Source organism: Coenobita brevimanus, chromosome 23 (genome assembly GCF_032717465.1).
Source record: "Coenobita brevimanus isolate Jiangsu-jjx chromosome 23, ASM3271746v2, whole genome shotgun sequence".
NCBI lineage: Eukaryota > Metazoa > Arthropoda > Malacostraca > Decapoda > Coenobitidae > Coenobita > Coenobita brevimanus.
Window position 1 is genome coordinate 74900606 of NC_136976.1, and position 19019 is coordinate 74919624.

The 19019-nt window shown below is 41.1% G+C and overlaps 1 protein-coding gene across 1 annotated transcript in view; it reads left to right on the plus strand.

Annotated features, from left to right (window-relative positions):
• Window positions 1-1580: 1580 nt before the first annotated feature.
• The window catches only part of LOC145392801 (uncharacterized), a 38677-nt gene continuing 21238 nt past the window's right edge, over window positions 1581-19019 (plus strand). The window contains exons 1-7 of the mRNA XM_080267088.1: window positions 1581-1654; window positions 2822-2971; window positions 3824-3990; window positions 6172-6344; window positions 8907-9102; window positions 12937-13083; window positions 13831-13966. Coding sequence (XP_080123214.1) covers window positions 2853-2971; window positions 3824-3990; window positions 6172-6344; window positions 8907-9102; window positions 12937-13083; window positions 13831-13966 — 938 coding nt within the window. The 5' untranslated portion in view covers window positions 1581-1654; window positions 2822-2852. The remainder of the gene's footprint in view (window positions 1655-2821; window positions 2972-3823; window positions 3991-6171; window positions 6345-8906; window positions 9103-12936; window positions 13084-13830; window positions 13967-19019) is intronic.

Consider the following 19019-nt stretch of genomic DNA (forward strand, 5'->3'; position numbering starts at 1 on the left):
TTCTGGTCGTGAATGTGTTTATATTGACAAAAGGGGCAGCGAAAGAAAGTACTGTGCATGGATATATATACTTGAATAAGAAAAGAAAATATGTACACACACACACACACACACACACACACACACACACACACACACACACACACACACACACACACACACACACACACACACACACAAGCACAGAGTAGCACTAAAGCTGAACATTAAAAAAGTTTGTGTGTGTGTGTGTGTGTGTGTGTGTGTGTGTGTGTGTGTGTGCTACGTCCACAAACAGGAAGAGGGGGGTATCTTGACTCATAGAAGGCGGGGTACTGTGCATGGCTGTGGTGGTTATTGTGTTAATGTATCGTAAAATTGGGGTGTGTGTTATTGCTTTGCCTGTATGCTCTCTCTCTCTCTCTCTCTCTCTCTCTCTCTCTCTCAACTTCATTATTTCCTTTTCTCCCTCCTATTTTTCCATTCTCCTTCCCTCCGTTTCCTCTCATCCTCCACCCCCCCCCTCCTCTCTCTCTCTCAACTGGTCTCCGCACCCACCAGTTTCACCACCCAAGCGTTGAGACCTTGAACTTTGAGCTTGACCAGAGAAGAATGTTTATTTAAGAATGTATGAATTGTGAATGTGTGCAGATTTATGTGTTTATTACTGGAAGAGAGTGCTTGAATGTATATGGCTGAAGTGTTCATTATGAGGGAGAATTTATAATGTATATGTTTATTTTGGAAGGGACCGTCTGAATGTCCAGTAAAGAATGTGTATGAATGTGTATGAGAGGACAGTATACGTGAAAAGGTATATTGGGAAGGACCACAGCAATATACTGTATATGAGGAAAAAGTGTGGATATATTACAATGTTTATGAATGTATAATAGAGGAAATGTTTAAGAACAGAAATGCTTATGGGCAGAGAGATAGGGAGAGAGAGAGAGAGAGAGAGAAATATTTGTTCTGATAACCTTTGTCATCTTTATTTTCCTCGATTCTAAAACCAGTGTCTCTTTCCCCCCACAGGCAGACGACGGCTCGAAATCTCCAAAGAACATTCGCGCATCTACGAATCTGCTCCTTCTGAAGTATGGGTGGCAGCAGCGCGCATGATGGGAAGGAGAATCGCCCCCCATTCGCGTGTCTCCCGTTCTGGCGCCCCCCGTTCCCGTGAATCCCCTCGCTACTACCTCAATAAGTCCTTACATCACAAGTTTTTCAAGATCGATACACTCAATGGTGATATTATGACGAATATGTGAGTATTTGGATTAACAGTAAGATATTTTAGTCTGTTCGTCTTTATTACCACGAGTATACATCTGCATAAACATTGCGACGAATATGAGCATCTGTATCAACATTATGACGAAAAAATAACGATGAGTATATGAGTATCTATATCAGTATAACGATAAATATTGCGAGGAATATATGTATGAATATTACTATGCATAAGTGTAGTCTATATTTATTTCTTTATATATTTTCATCTGACATAGAAAAAAAAAATCTCTTCATTCAGGCCCATCAACGGTACAGTGGGTCAAGACTATCACTTGCTGGTGATGGCCCTGTCTAACGGCGAATCCTACTTCACCAACCTCACCGTCACCGTCTCCCGCTACAACCAATACAACCCCGTCTTCCAGAGCCCTTCATACAGGTAAGGTGGCGCTGGTCATTGTTTTAAGAGTTTGGTGCAAGAGTAAGGAGTCTGGTGCAAGAGTAAGGAGTCTGGTGCAAGACTAGGGAGTTTGATGCAAGAGTAGGTACGATCTGATACCTCTGGGAGCAAGGTAGGGACATTCTAATATCTTTTGAAGGCAAGTTAGGGATGGTTTAATATCTTCTGTGAGCAAGTTAGGGACAGTCTAACCTTTTCAGAGTTTAGCAAGAGAGTACCTTTTGGGTGCAAGCCTAGGGGAATATCTGACACCACTTGAGGGCATGCATTTTGCCAACTTAATTTATCCTTGTCGTGAATATGGGTTCCATCTCGAATAGGCAGATTGAGATCATTCAGTCATATAATACCACTAAGCTGAACAGGCTCGTCATCTACCATTAAATGCACTTGCAATTCTCCAGTATTTAACCCTTTCAATCAGGTGACTCTTTTTACGTTTTTGCTAATTTATTCCACGTATCACCGGACGATTTTGTTCATCTTAGGAGAGACTTAACAAAGCAGGGAGGTCATATAAGGCCTTCATTGACCCTTTCAATACAAAACGTCTACCCAAAGCTTAGTAAAATCGTCAGGCAGTAGCAATAATCAAGTACAAAAGGCATCATAAGACTGAAGGAGTTACGGGGGACGCTCTTATCGTACCCTGGTCTTTTACCGTACCCTGGCCTGATTCGAACCCATGATCTCCCTTCCCCATCCCCAACATGCTTAACATCAACTAACCTGAAGGCAAGCTTTCCCCGCCAGGTGAATGAAAAGAGTACCGTATCCTAAAGCACATAACAGTCACCATTAATTCCCGAGAAAAGCAGTAATTTCAGTTATCAGGTATGCCACTTGTCAACTCTAGAACTCTCATCCTCAATTTGTCTTTCTTATTGCCTCTGATCTTAAGAATTTAGAATGGAAAGCGTCCTGGCATCTCGAACTGAACAGTACATGAATTTGACTTTTCCTTTCTTTCAATTTTTCCCCTTCAGGCGAGAAAATTTTGCAGATCTAAGTCACTTCTTTGTGAATAGCATCATTTAATGTTAATCTACTCTTACAACTCTGCATTCAAGATGGAGAGATGGGAATTTTTGGCCAAGTTAAAGTGAAAAGAGTGCATCACTACTACCCTTATATTTACACCCCCAGCGCCGAGGTGGTGGAGACAGCAGAAAAGGGCATGGAGATCCTGAGGGTGTCTGCCACTGACGAAGATCCCCTTCAATATAACAAGGAGGTTCGCTACTTCCTAGCAAGACCAGCTAAGACTGTCACGCCAGACCCCTTCCTTACCCCACCGTAAGTTATTACAGATACAGTAGCTAGGTGAATGGATGGATGAATGGATGGACGTAGAGAGAGAGAGAGAGAGAGACTCTGGTGGTTCTTTCAGCTTCCTTCCTGAACAGGTTTCTTTACTTTTTTGCCATCTAGGTCTGGCTCCACTCAGGCCGCTGCTGTTTCTTCGGAATCCGTGAGGTACTGTGCATCGTTATCAAGTTTATTTTATAGTAAGCTTTTATCTATCTACCTCTATATCTATTTCTCTACCTCTATCTGTATCTATCCATCTATCTGCCTGTCTGTCCATTTTTTGGCCGCTCCCCAATGCCAAAACGAAGAGTGGAGTCTAAGGCAAAGACTTCAAACTATAGTCCTGGTACTTTAAACTGACCTTAATTTTCGTCCTTTTGCAGCCTATTTCACGCTCTTCTGTAATAGAGACAACACTACCGCTCTCCGTCCTCTCTATAGCACTTCTTTGTGACTGGTATAATTTTCTAGTGTTAATATCCTGCTACTTCTCTGCATTCAAGATGGAGGGTTGGCAAAATTAGGCTAAATTTGAGTGAAACTTGTATAATGGTCCGCTGGCAGCAATTTCAATGTGGTCCGCTTCTATAATTTACTGGATTTAATAATCAGGCATGTTCTAGATTTATGGTAAAAAAAAAAAAAAATCCATTCCCTACTCTTGGCTGTTTCCTCCCCCCCCCCTTTCCATGGGCATCCCTGTTCTAGATTTACGATAAAAATTTTCTCACCATTCCCTACTCTTTGATGTTCATCTTTTCTTTCCCCCGATAAGGTAGGCTATGGTACTCTTATCTTTTGCAATCATCATGCCAGTATATATATCATCTGTCTCAGGTGGGGGTTGCCAGTACGGATGGAGTCGTCGACGGGGAGGGTGTTGGTGCGCCGAAGTTTGCGGCAGGCGGCCTCCCCGATACGGCTGTTGGTAGGCGCAGTTGACGGAGGGTCGCCACAACGACACGCCATCGCCAACCTCACCATCTTCGTCAGGAAGTTATCAGGTGAGGCTTAAAGCTCATATTGTCATTCAGGGAAAAATTACTGGCCACACTTGCCATATATTTCTTGACTTTGCATCCTAACCCGGGCTTTTCCATTCTGTGTACCATTTTTGCGCTCTCTCCTATCCTGGAAAGTCTACGTTGTCATGTTTGTTTTCTTAATATTAGCTTAGGTTAGTTTATTAATCAGATTAATTTGTTAGGTTAGGTTAAGTTAGGTTAGAGTAAAAAGAAAGAAGAAGAGCGATCATCCGGGGACAATCAAACTTACTGCATACTGAAAAATAGTATATAGAATGGAAGTCTGTCCCCGGACCAGTAGGGTCCGAATAGGGCCAAGCAGTATTGGTTCCCTTGGGTAGGCCTACATCCGTTTTACTTTATCGTCGCCTAAAACCGCCATTTCTCCCTCGTGAACACTGGACCGGGATACACAGACGCACTTACGATCAATTCCCTGTCGTAACTCGGGTACCTGATAAGCAGAAGGCGCAAGAAGGTTGTGGAATCTTCCTTTTTATCCTGTTTTAACCATGCATAAACCTAAAGTTACGACACGAAAATCACAACAGATTATAACTTTTTTGCAGGCAGATCAAGGACAGGAGAACAAAATCTTCCCTTGTGTAGTTCTTCCTGTAAAACCATATCTAAGTTATGACGGAGAATCGATCGTAAATATGTCTACGAATCTCGCCCCTCGGTCTTAACAGGGGATTAACCCTAGATTATGCTTCTAGTCACGAAGATGTGCTGTGGAAAGGATGTAGAGTTACAGTATTGTTTTATTCGGTCATTCAGCTACGTGAAATAAGCTGCAAAAGAAAAAAATCTGGGCCAAGTTAAGATAAAACGACTATAGTTGGTTTTCTGTTGCAGAGCAATTTCACTTAGCTACTGGAAACCTCTGACGATTAATTAAGCTTCTGACAGGCATTGTATTTTTAATGCCAAAGAGGATTGTGTGGCACCAACTAGAATAAAATACTTGAATGTGACGAATTAGGGGAAAAGGGTTAGCGTACATTCACACTGATGCCGGAAACTAACAAATTATGATGTAAACCCTCCGATAGTGTAGGTCAGGATAGAACCTGTAACGTCTTGATTCTTGGGCCACGTTCTGCACAAACGGTATTTTATTGCCACGTGCAATGTAGCAGCCGCTGAGAAACAGGACGGCCGGAAAGTGAACCAATGAAACGAGCTTTTCTTCCACTTTTTTTTTTTTTTTTTAAATCAAAGCCTACATGATCGGACAATTCGCGTGAGAGGAGGTACAATCTGGCCTCTGTGTGAATGTATCCCTAAGAAATGCATGTATGTACTGTAGTGGCTGGATTGTACACGCCTGACATGGGTAACAGCTCAGCTAGACACGTTAATGCCATGTTTAGTGAGTCATGAAAGGCAAATGATACACAGACCGAGGAACACCACTTACTCTCACTGGAGAAATGACGCTCCCCTACCCAACGCTACAGGCACGGGTTGGGTGTGGAAGGCTATTAGTGTGTGTGTGTGTGTGTGTGTGTGTGTGTGTGTGTGTGTGTGTGTGTGTGTGTGTGTGTTTGTATCAAGGAGGAAAATAACGACAGGGTGCGAAGGGTGTGAATGTGTAATAATGCATGATAGTACACATTACTGTACCCTCTTATAATTATGTCTGCCCGGATGGAACTGAACTCATGTCATGATAATTGATGGAACTGAACCCATGTCATGATGATCGATGGAACTGAACCCGTCATGATTGGCAGAAGTGCTCACTACCGATCCGACCACTGGAAACAGTTAACGAGGGATGGACTAGGGACTTACGCCAAGAGGGTACATAGGAGACACCTACTATATGGAATGGGTTAATAATAATGTGAGTAGAATTACGATGATGATGATGATGTTGATGAAGAGTAGGGGGAGGAATGGGAAAAGAGGAGTGGGAAGGAAAGGAGGAGGAGGAGGAATGGTGGAGGAGGAGGAAGAAGAATGGTGGAGGAGTGGGGGAGGAAAGGAGGAGGAGGAGTGGGGGAGGAAAGGAGGAGGAGGAGTAGGAGAAGGGGAGTGGAGAGGAAAGGAGGAGGACGAAGAGAGGGAGGAAAGGATAAAAAATAATGATAAAAATGATAATGATAATAAAAAATAATTGTGAAAACAACAATGAAACTCTCTTGTCTTCAGAGCCTCGCAATGTTTCCATCCACAACACCACGGATTCCGAATTCACCGTTTGCTGGTCCAACCCTTCCCACGGCCGGCCAGACGGCTACCTCATCACCTACGCAGGGAAGTCCGGCCAACTCAGTATGAACAAGGGCGCCCTCAATCTCACTGTCGACCAGCTGCACGGAAAGGTAAATGCTCCTTGCTAATTTTCCTTGTGTTGATGATTTTGCTAACTTTCTTTGTGTTGGTTTCCTAACTTTCCTTGGGTTGTTGATTTTGCTAATTTTCCTCGTGCTGCTGATTTCCCTAACTTTCCTCGTGTTTTTGACTGCTAACTTTATGTTCCTGACTATGCTAATTTACACGTCTCCTAGTTTTCAGAACACTCCTTTAGTTGAACAAAGTTCCTTGGTGTTAACCATAATAAAATAAGGTTACGCATCAACAGCAGCAATCGTGATGATATGCACAACGATATATATATATATATATATATATATATATATATATATATATATATATATATATATATATATATATATATATATCTAATACCCTCCTGCAGAGCGACTGCTCCCAGCCTCTCATCCTTATCACTGCCAAACACCCGACATCTCGCAAATTACCTAACCTACCGTAATTCACAAACCTCCATATTAACCATTCCAATATCGAAGCAGTACAGGCAAATTACGATACATCCAACTAAAAAAATAAAATCTAAACAGACCTACTACGGAACACTGACACCAAGAGCGCAGCATCCCTAGGAAACCCCACCGCCATGACACCTACTGTCTCTCAGCATCCCCCAAATATCACTCAATAATTCACCATCAGGCTCAGTTAATGTCTATTTTCACACGTCCTTACCTTGCATGACTTATACGGTCGTCTCGGGGTTACAGAATGGTCGCATGGCACTTGAGGAGGGTGGAAATGAAGATAACAGAGACAACGTAACACACTGCACAATCCAACAGTTTCAGTTATTTAGGTCTGGTGGATGGAGGATGAGCCGCAGAAGCAAAATATAGCTGTCGAAATATTCTGGGCGCTGTCTAATCTCTGTGATACGAATCCAACCACAGATTCGAACCTTTTATTGTGGGAAGTTCATTTCCGGGATATAGGTATAGGTTTGTGGCAGGAATTCATTGCTTATGGTGCAGAAATATCTACTGAGCTTTGAAATTCGGAAGAAATTATACCGCTATGTTATGTGGCTTTTCTTATTCTACTGCATAGGAGGGAGGAAAAAAAAACGACAGGTTGGTCCTATATATTTCACAACTATTCGACTGAACGATAGGCTTTACAAAGGCGCAATTGTACGTTTTGAGATTTTCGATGCACACTGAAAAGCCTCGGACCCGAAATCCCAGAAAGGAAGTCTTCCCAGACACGTTTAGCTTTGTCAGAACTTGTGCCTCATCTCTCAACTCTGCTATGCTCTAGCACCTGACTTAAAATTCTTGCGGGAAATTACAACTTCTTTAAAAATAAGAGTTCATTGCTTTGATTCTGCCTGAGAAAACTGTGCTCCTTCTCTGTTAAAATATATTAAGGGGGATTACTGTATATTAAAACTGCGAGATGAATTTGTAAGCGGTTTTGTATTACTCATTTTTACTCAGCACTTGCTCCATAGAGGAGTAACGTCTTCAGTCTGATGACGTATTGCTTACTCCCATCCAGTTTAATTATTCACCTCGTAAGACATTTCCTAAACTAAAGGGGTTAGATACAACCTTCATTAACCTCATCCTAGCAGGAAATCACCCCTGATGTTAATAAATTCGTCTGGAGATTAAGAAAAAAAAGAAATCATCGCAGGAATGAAGGCGTTAGAGTTAGGCTATGCATAAAAGGTTTAGACATAAGCCTCATTTAGTGCCTTTATATTCCCTTATGTTAGTTGCTATTATTACTTGTCTAAGAAGAAAGGAATAGAAGCTAATTTAAAGATACAGGAGACAATGGAACTTATTTGCCATGGCACAGGGAGCTTTTGTTAGCATCTCCTCCTCAGCCACAGATGTAGCATATTATGACACGTTTATATTCTTTTGTGGTTTTGCTGCAGACAAATTACTTTTTATTTTATTTCAGCTCCTCCACCACAGCTACATTGAAATCAACAGAGAGAGAGAGAGAGAGAGATGTACTGCCTAGATAAGACGTACATATGCAAAGCCGAATATTCTGGGAGGGAGTGTTAGCCAGAATTTACGCTTTCTCGTATTGGCAGAGTACGAATGAAGAAGTTTCTGCAGTACGAGTGGTGTACAGTATATGAATTTCTAAGTACTGTAAATTTTTGTTTGTGTTTGGGCTTTGTATTGTATGTCATCGGTAGAACCGCCTGCGTGCAAACACATACAAGCATAGTAATGGTAGTTGTAGCCTAGATTCACCTCAAATGTGAGGCCAGTGGACTACGGGCTGAAGTTACCTCCCTTCTGCAGTCCATCACCTTCCTTTTGGGGAGATAGGGGAGTAGATGAAAGACGTTTGTATAACCAGGCATTTATTCTGCCTGGTTATACCATTGCCACCACATGAAAGCATCCCTCTCCAGCACTTATGCAAGCATATAAAAGGATATACTACCAACATCCACTCTAAATATCCACCACGGTTTGGATGCGAACCCGAAACTTGGGGCACAAATATCGCAAGACGAGCGTGCTACCCATCGAGCCACCGCATTTCCATGACAAAGCTGAGTGACTCACTTTTCATTTCAGGTCCCCCACGACACCCACCGCAGTGGAGCCCCTGAAGATGAAGACATGAGGGAGGGCAGCGTTGAGGAGTCTCGCTACTGTGTACTCATCACAGGGCTGGACAGGTGGACGCAGTACAGCGTTGGCGTGAGGGCGTGGGCTGAAGGGAACATTTCAACGCCATCTGTACAGGTGGAGGCTATAACGAGGAGAGACTGTGAGTACTAATTTGAAGTTGTCTCCCCCCTCCCCTCTCTTTCTCTACTCCTGTTTGTCTTTCTGTCAATATGTATGTAGGCCTATTTATATGTCTGCCAGTCTGTTTATCTAATTGTCCTTCATGTAAGAGATACAGAGATGGTGTGAAACGAATGTTGAATGCTAGAGGACTGAACATCAAGGAAAGGTTGAGACAGAACAAATTAAACCGGAATGAAGTTTCATGTGGAGATGGGGGATAACTCACTGTCAATGATCAATAGCAGATAAGAAATGATGCGAATGGGGTAAACTGCAGTTATCAGTGAAGCCTAGTTGTGGATGGCCTAGGATTCGCAGTAGACTATTATAATATACAGTACGGCAAAGGAAAAGCTGAATGTGAAATAATGAAGTTGCTTTCTCTTGTATTTGAACGCCACCCAACTGGAGCAAATAACATCAATCAACTGCTAATATATTTTAAAGTTATCTGTGTCTTTTAATATCCATATAGCATAAATAACATGCAAAGGAATATAGTGGTAGATGTAGTAGTAGCAGCATAGTAGTAGTAGTAACCCCAGGCTCATCTGAACCTGAATCCAGTGGACTGCAGGCTGAAACTGCACTCCTTCAGCTCACCAACCTCCTTTCGGGGTATAAAGAAATGAGGGGCGTTTGTATAACGGGGCGGTGGATCCGTCCAGTCATATTGGTACCGCCATGTGATGGCACACCTCTCTAGCATCTATATCGGTATGTCATATGGAGAAATGAACTTGCAAGGATTGAACTAGCGCCAGGTTTCAAATACCATATGGCACTAATTCAAAGATATACTGATAGCAATGGAACAGAAATGGGAAAGATGTAGAAGTGGTCATGGCGTAGAAGTGGTCTTGATGTTGAATGGCCTCGGCGTTGAAGTGGTCTTGGTGTAGAAGTGGTCTTGACGATGAAGTGGCTTGGCGAACAATGGCATAGCAATAAAGTGGCATAGTAATGAAGTCGCTTGGCAATAAAGTGGCTTAGCGATGAATGGTTTGGCAATGAAGTGGCTTCGTGATGAAGTGGTTTGGCAGTGAAGTGGCTTGGCAGGGAAGTGGGCTGATTGATCAGGTGGTTAAAAGGCTTGACCCACGATGGGAGGATGGGTCAGCGTCAGTGGGAGGTCCTTAAACTTTCATGTGGTGAAACGAAATGTCCAGCCTGATAGGAGTAGAGGGAAAATAGAAGCCGGAATGAATATATATATATATATATATATATATATATATATATATATATATATATATATATATATCAGGAAGAGAGGTAGAACAGAAGAGAATGAAGAGAACAGTACGGAGAAAAATACTGAAGATAAAAAGTCCCCTTGAGTCGCTTCACAAGCAGGGGTACTGGGGAAGTGTTCTTCCCCCCCCCCCTTCCTCCTCAGGGAGAAATTTGTAAGGAAGAGGTGAGATATACTAAAGTGAATTTGCTCTGATTGGACGAAAGTCTCGAACTCCTTTCAGCTCAGATGATTGCTTAATGCAGTCAGACTGGAGGGTTGATTTGACAAGTAAGCAAGGAGACTCAGTCCCACCTCTTGACTGAGGCTTTGCGAATCTAATGTAACCACGAAATAACACTGAAGTAGTGGAAGTGGTTAAGTTCATCAGATGAAAAAAATAATAATAAAGAATAGCAACTTTCACGCTAAAAATAATATATATATTGGTCGGAACATGTGTCACTGAGCCTCCTAACTCCATCAGAATACATTCGTGTATGACGTGATCTGTCTCACTATCCTTACTGTTGCTGCCGTCATCATCACCAACCACAACAAACACACACCACCTGCATACCACTGTTGCGGGCCCTTTAATCGTTGTTTATGCCTTTTTTAACTTTTTTTTTTCCTTCTATCTTGCTGCCTCTTGAAGATGACCTTTAGCTCTTGTAATTATTCTGTAATTTTTTTCCTTCACTCAATGGTGTTAACAGATTATGAAAGTCCTAAAGATGGATTGGACATGTCTATTAAGAAGTTGAACTTCATGGTAGCCTATATATATATATATATATATATATATATATATAAACTCGATTCTAGTGCTTCATGGTAAAAGATACACTTCTGGTGGGAGGGGAAATAACTCTTATAATTCTACTCTCTCTGCTGTCCTTCATTTCATTGACGCGTTGCATATATTCTTTGTATCTCCTGGCGATTATTTTCTCTTAACATGAAACTTTTCAAACTCGAACAGTCACAGTAACGGTGGTGTTCGTGTGGTGGTAGTGGTGATATTACTATGGTCGTGGTATTAGGATTTTGGTGGTGGTGGTGGTGATGGGGGTGGTATCATTGTAATTATAGTGGTGATGGTGGCGGCAGAGTTGGTGATAATCATAACAGTGTGACGATGATGGTTGTAATACCAGAGATGGTGGTAATATTGGTAGCGGTGGTGGTGTTGGTAGTGGTGCAGCTGTGTTGGTGTCAGGTGACATGGCACTAGTGATGTGTTCGCGCTGACACCTGACCCTCTTATACGCCGCATCTCATAACCCACATCTCTTAAGCTGCACCTCATAACCCACATCTCATATAAGCAGCACCAATAACGCACATCACATATAAGTCGCTCTTCATAATCCACATCTCATCTACGCCGCACCTCATAAGCCACATCACATATATGGCGCACCTCATAACCCACTTCTCATATAAGCCGCACTTCATACCCCACATCTCATATACGCCGCACCTCATAACCCACATCTCATAAGTCGCACCTCGTAACTCATATCTCACATAAGCTATACCTCATATCAGCACCTCATAACACACATTCCAGATGTCACACCTCATATAAGCCGAACCTCATAACCCACATCTCATGTAAGCCGCACACCACATCTCATGCAAGCTGCACCTCATAACCCACAACTAATATTAGATGTACCTCATAACCCACATCTCATAATTATAAGCCGCACCTCATAACCCACATCTCATAATTATAAGCCACACCTCATAACCCACACCCCATATAAGCTGCACCTCATAATCCATATCTCATTGTCTGCTCCAAGATAAGCTAATCGGATATGATGATAAACGCTATAAGGTAGCCTATAGTTAACAAACGTTTTAGTTTAAAGAAACGAGGTCAGGGAAGAGTGAGGTACAGTACGCAGGTCTACAGAATGGAAGTGAAAATGACAAGATGGACCTGTAGTGCTACATGGCATTAAGAGGATACTTGGGTTTTGTAATGATGAGATGATGCCTAAGGCAGGCTTGAGGTGGATGTTAAAGAAACGTGTGAGAGTAAGTAATCGAAAACTCGATAAACCTCAACGAAGAAGGAAAAGCATTTATGGGCAGACCATGGAAACGAAATCATGAAGTCTTGAAGTGGCCTCAGGGTCAAAGGACTTACCGTACTAAGATGCTGCGAGCGAATGCACTCTGTGATCCTTGATTTGTATTATGGAGCATCTGGGTGAAAAGTGGGCATGCCAACCATGCATTCACTGTAATGTGACCTTAAAGTGATACAACACTGGTTGACAAGCCAAGCTGTTAAAAGTACCATAACCCATGAAACCTGATGGTCTTGGGTGTTAAGGTGTTTCATCTGAATGTGGGCTCCAGTACAGTATGAGGGTTTAAATATGATGGATAGTTGAAGTTCATTCTTCACATAATGCTGCTTAGGGGCCAGTAACTGACCATTTTTACCACAAGTGTCAGGACTGAGTACTGTACCTTATCCTCGGCCCTCATGCTCCTGATGGGCCATAAAAAATAGGAGTATGGATGTATGGACTTTATTATGCTATTTTTTTTCAGACTGTACTGAGGGTGTGTGCAGTGAGAGCCCTTGTGAGCTGCAACGTGAGTCTCCAGGGTACTCATGTTCGTGTCTCCCAGGGCATTACGGTGCCCAGTGCCAGCACCGTAATGCCTGCCTGCCCCCCAGCCCCTGTATGAACTATGGTCAGTTAGAGATGCCTTTGCTTTGTTACTGGTTTTGTTTGATTGTAGATTTGAGAGTTACCTTTCACTTCAGCCTCTATTAACCTTCACAGGATACACCACTGGGAAATAAATAGTCAGGGGTTATGAGTTGGAGGGAGGGTAACCATGTGGCAGAGACCAGGGCAACAAAGAGGCAATTTGTGTGTGGTCACATTATACAGGATTAAGGTGTCTGGCTATAGATAGATAGAGAGACGATCCCAGCTTAAAGTTCAGAATTTGTACAAGCAAAATGCATCTGTTTTTTACTCATTACTTCCCAGAGAAAGTGATGCTGTGAGTTGGATGTTGCTGGGAAAGTACTTTGTGTAACTCTTTTGCAGGGGGCAGAAGCTGTCACCAGTAACATCCTCAGTAGGATATCTTTCCTAACTGAATAAAATCATCTGCAGGTAGCTAAGGGTGGGATTCTCAGACATATTTATGATAGATTCCCTGTCATAACTTAGTTTTTTTTTTTTTTTTTTTTTTTTTTTTTTTTTTGAGGAACAATTAGAGATATGGAATATTCTGCACTCTCCTTTCCCAGTCCTACGGTTGACTCTACTCTCTCCTTTTCCTGTCCTTCTTGGGAAAACAAATTGCAGTTGTGACAAGGAATCACTCATAAATGTGTTTGAGAATCCCACTTGAGAATATGATAGAATATAGGTGTCATTATGTTGAAGGAGTTAACATTTTTATCAAGGCACATTGGTATTTCAGGGCGATGCATCAATGAGTCTGATGGTACGTACCGTTGTGAGTGTCCTCAGGGCTTCTTCGGCCAGAACTGCTCCGAGGTGAATCCCTGTGATGCAGTCTCACCCAGTCCTTGTGGTCCTGGTGGCTCATGTGTCAGGTGAGAATTATAGCAACTTTTACTTAATGTGCACAAAACAAGAAGACATACAGTGTGTAATATGGTTATTATCTGTGAGGTGAGGTCAGAAATTCATAGGTTTGAATGATGGTTGAATGGATATACTGTAAAGTCAATTTCCCTGACCACTGTGCTGATGGTTCCCAATTTTTGTATGCTTTATGCCAGGAAACCATTTGCTACACTGGATGGTAACCATATGACCAAATTATGGCACCTGGTGATTTAGTTGGTAATTAAGGCACTCCAGTTGGATTGACCCTGTATAGGTTTATATCCAGGGGGTGGTAGGGGTTTATTGCTCACATAATGCCGCTCAGGGATGATTGAGGCTGGTCACTCTCATCTTAAATATCAGGACCAGCTTGCCTGGCCCAGGGCTTCTACACTCGTCATGGGGCAGCATAGGATTGGATGATGGATGGATGGATTTATTATTTTTTTTTCTAGATCACACATACTTCAGTTGTTACTAAAAAATAGGATTTGGGTGATAATGTGTGGAAATATATATATATATATATATATATATATATATATATAAAACCAAATTTTGGCACCTGGTGGTTTCATGGGTAATTATTGTGCTCCAGTCGGATTGAACCAGTGAAGATTTATATCCAAGGGGTGATTGGGGTTTATTGCTCATGTAATGCCACTCAGGGATGAGTGAGGCTGGTCACTGTCATCTTAAATATTAGGACCAACTGCCTAGCCCCGGGCTTCTATGCTCATCATGGGGCGACGTAGGATTGGATGATGGATGGATGGATATATATATATATATATATATATATTCATTCATTCTCATCTTAAATGTCGGGACTAACTGCCTAGCCCCGGGCTCCTACACTCCTCATGGGGCAATGTAGGATTGGATGATGGATGGATATATATATATATATATATATATATATATATATATATATATATGCTGTACTTGTATTGAGAGAGAAAGAGAGAAAATAGTAGTAAAGGAATAACAGGTAGGAAATAATGATATAGGTAGCAGAGAGTGTGTGTGTGTTCTTACCTAATTGTTCTTACCTAATTGTATCTTAACAGGAATGAGTCAAGCTTATACTGTCTGATGTGTGTGTGTGTGTGTGTATGTGTGTGTTTTAGCATATTTACTAGACTCTAAATGACTCTTTGTCACTTAAACAGTATTGTGTACCAGTGAGAGGTGTGTGTGTGTGTGTTTTAGCATATTTACTAGACTCTAAATGACTTTTTGTCTCTCAAACAATATTATGTACCAGTGAGAGGTGTGTGTGTGTGTGTGTGTGTGTGTGTGTGTGTGTGTACACATATTTGTTAATGTTCATTATATAAACATTGTTTTACCAGACTCTAGATGACGTTTTGTCTCTCAAACAGTATTGTGTACCAGTGAGAGGTATGTGTGTGTGTGTGTGTGTGTGTGTGTGTGTGTACACATATTTGTTAGTTAATGTTTTTTATATTAACATTGTTATATTTGACCCTTCATGCATCTTCTTCTCAGATAAGTTGTACCAGTTAGATATGTTTACATATGTATGTTTTTCATCTTTTTAATTTCAGTAGGTTTTAATAGATTCTTAATTCCTCTTCCTATCCCATTTGTTTGAACATTAAGAGGTTTGGGTGTGTTTGTTTCATTTTTTTAAGCTCAACGATTTGTATTAAATCCTTAATATTCCATTTCCCTCACTGGCCCAGAAACTCCCAAGCCCCAGAGTTTCCACCAGGGTAAGAGCTTTAATACATACTTTGTTGCACACTTGCTATTTTGCCTCTCTGGACGTTGAATCTCAAACAGACTTCCAATTATTTTCCTGTTGTTACCAAGACTTGTTTTGCTAGAAGGACAGGGAAAGGAGAATGGAAAATTGTCCCGTGCCCCTGTTTAGACTAGCAAAAATGTGTTAAGTTACAAGAGGGAAATGATTGTAAGTTGTTTTGTGGATCTGATCTATGCCCTCACTGCACCAGCCATTCAGCCTTCAGTGCAATTTGTGTAGATTTTGTTATTGTCTGTGATGTTTTATTTGGAAATTGAATAGAAAATCTTTGGCTATGATCCATGCATTTTGAGAACATGTTTCTGTTGATGTTGTTCATTGTATTGTATGTGGTGAGCATGTGATGTATGGTCAGCAAAAGAAGTATTGAGACTCCTATATTTGATGGAATAGAATCTGAACGATGCTTATCCTTATAGTCTTGTATCTGGTAATTCTAAGCTACAGGAAATTCAGGATTGATGCCAAATTGTTTCAGTTGCATTGAGAGAAGAGAATACTGTACAGTACACCTTTTTAAAAATAAGACACACCAATAACAGCATATTATTTCAAAGGTGTTTATGCTTATGCTTCAAAATATGGTAGGAGGGGGCGCTCACCATTCACTCACTCGATGTAGTGCTGCTCTTGGGTGACTGTCCTTTCCTCTCTTCTTTCCTTTTTTCCTTCCTTCCTCTTTTGTCTTTCTTTCCTTTTTTCTTTCCTCTTCTGTTTGTGGGTGACTCTACACTGAGTGACAGGCCAAATGGTATCCTGTACACCAGGAAACCATTTACTACGCTGGGTGGTAATCATATAACCAACTTATGGCGCCTGGTGCTTTGGTAGGTAATTAAGGTGCTCCAGCTGGATTGAGCCTGTATAGGTTTATATCCAAGGGGTGGTTAGGGTTTATTGCTTACGTAATGGCACTCAGGGATGAGTGAGGCTGGTCACTCTCATCTTAAATGTCAGGACCAACATGCCTAGCCCTGGGCTACTACACTCCTTATGGAGCAACACAGGATTAGATAATGATGAATCAAAATGTAAAGTACAGTGAGAGTCTTCGTACTTTTGTTGTTGACTGTACGTTATTATTCTTCCCTTCATTTCTCCACATTGTGCATCATGTGCTTCATTGACACTAGAGAATGATTGTTTTCCATTATTTGTCTCTGCAGATTTTTGTTGTCAATATTGTATGTTATTTAGTCAGGTACAGAGGTACAGGCAAAGATTGAACTTGTATCTGTGGAGGCTAGTTCTGTTCTTGTGTGGTATTTTTTTCTTATGAAAATGTGGTTAGGATGATAGTAATGACACATTAACCATTAGATTGTTGCTGTATCATGAATCATCATACAGTGTGCTGCGAAGAGTCTGCTTTCATCGTACTGTATGGTATGGAACCCTTGTGGTCACACATTTTCTGGATGAAAAAAATGGCTGTTTAAACTTTTGTGAGAGATCTTATCTCAGCTAGTTTGAGTCTTTCTTCAGATTCAAGAGTACACTTGGAACATGTGAAGGTTTTTGTAACCATCTGTTGATCCATGAGTAAGTTACAAAGGTTTGCAAATTAAGTGGTTTCATAACTAAAATCCTGAGTAATATAAAGTACTTCAAAAACTGCACAGTATTGATGACATTTCAGTCTTGGCAAGTATGCAGCAGGAAATTCTTGGTTACTTTTTAACAGACTTGGCTGTAGTTCTTAAACATTTTTGTAATCTCATTTTGTTTTTATGACTGACTGTCATATGCTGGATGTCAGACTTGATGCTCTGCAGTTAAAACATTTTTGTAATCTCTTGTTTTTATGACTTTGACTGTCATATGCTGGATGTCAAACTTGATGCTGTACAGTTAAAGATTGTGCAGAAGGTATTATACTCGTATATGGTGCTTCATTTGTGATGTACAGTACAGCTTTGTTTTGGCATAGCTGTATATATTGATATAACACTTTCATTCAGTGTCAAGGCCAAGTATTATTGTAATGAAATCATATTTTACTTATACTATATGTTTGGCAGTGAATATGTAATGTTTAATGAACACATAGTATTGTATATACTGTATCTGTTTCTGTAATGCATGCTTAGATGCGATGATATTAACTGCATGAGTGCTGATTATATTTTACTTGTTCACTACAGTAGTACCTTAGTGTTCATGTCAAAATGGCTCTAAATGCCATAGTTTGGCAACATCGTATGGGTTGTTGAGGTTAGTTTGCCAAATCATTAGTAAAAGGCAAAATATGACAGTACTTAAAAGTGTAGGTGGGGGCACTTACCATCCACTCACTTAATGTATTGCTTCTCTCAGGTGTCTGCTCTTTCCTCTCGTCCATCCTTCTTACCTTCCATTCTCTTCTGTCTTACTTTCCTTCATTCTTTCCTCATCCTTCTGCCTACAGGTAACTTTACATTCCCTCTTCTGTCTTTCTTTCCTTCATTCTTTCCTCTTTCTTCTGCCTATGGTTAACTCTACACTGAGTGACAAGCCAAATGGTTTCCTGTACACCAGGAAACCATTTACTACGGTGGGTGGTAACCATACGACCAAATTTTGGTGCCTGGTGGTTTAGTGGGTATTTATGGCGCTCCAATTGTCTTGAACCAGTGAAGGTTTATATTGAAGGGTTGGTTGGGGTTTATTGCTCATGTAATACCACTCAGGGATGAGTGAGGCTGGTCACTCTCATCTTAAATGTCAGGACCAACTTGCCTAGCCTCGGGCTTCTATGCTCCTCGTGGGGCAACATAGGATTTGATAATGAATAAATGAATGATTAAAAGTGAAGAGTGCCTGAGTTGTGTATGTTATGCATATAGTACTTAAAAGTGCCATGAAGTTATTACACATCTTTATAGATGAAGGCAACAGAAAGTTATAGAATTTGGTTTACTTTTGCTGTGTTTAGGGGATCTGTGGGTGGGTGTGAGAATGGTAGGTTGAAGTGGAACAGTGAGCATGTAGAGTTTAAGTGGAGGCTCTAGGGACCTAATTATTGATATGTCATAAGCTATTTGAATTGGGTTCTCTTTCTATTTCTCTTACCTCCTGACAGCCTTTTCAGCATATGATGGACTTGTCAAACTAGAGGAGGTATATGTAGCCTTCATTAATCCCTTGAATATGAGAGGGGACTTCAGGTAGATAAAATAATCTGACAGTAGCAAGACTAATATAGAACCTACATCATAGGAATGAAGGGATTAATTAGGAAATCCTTGAGTGGGTAGCTGGGGGGG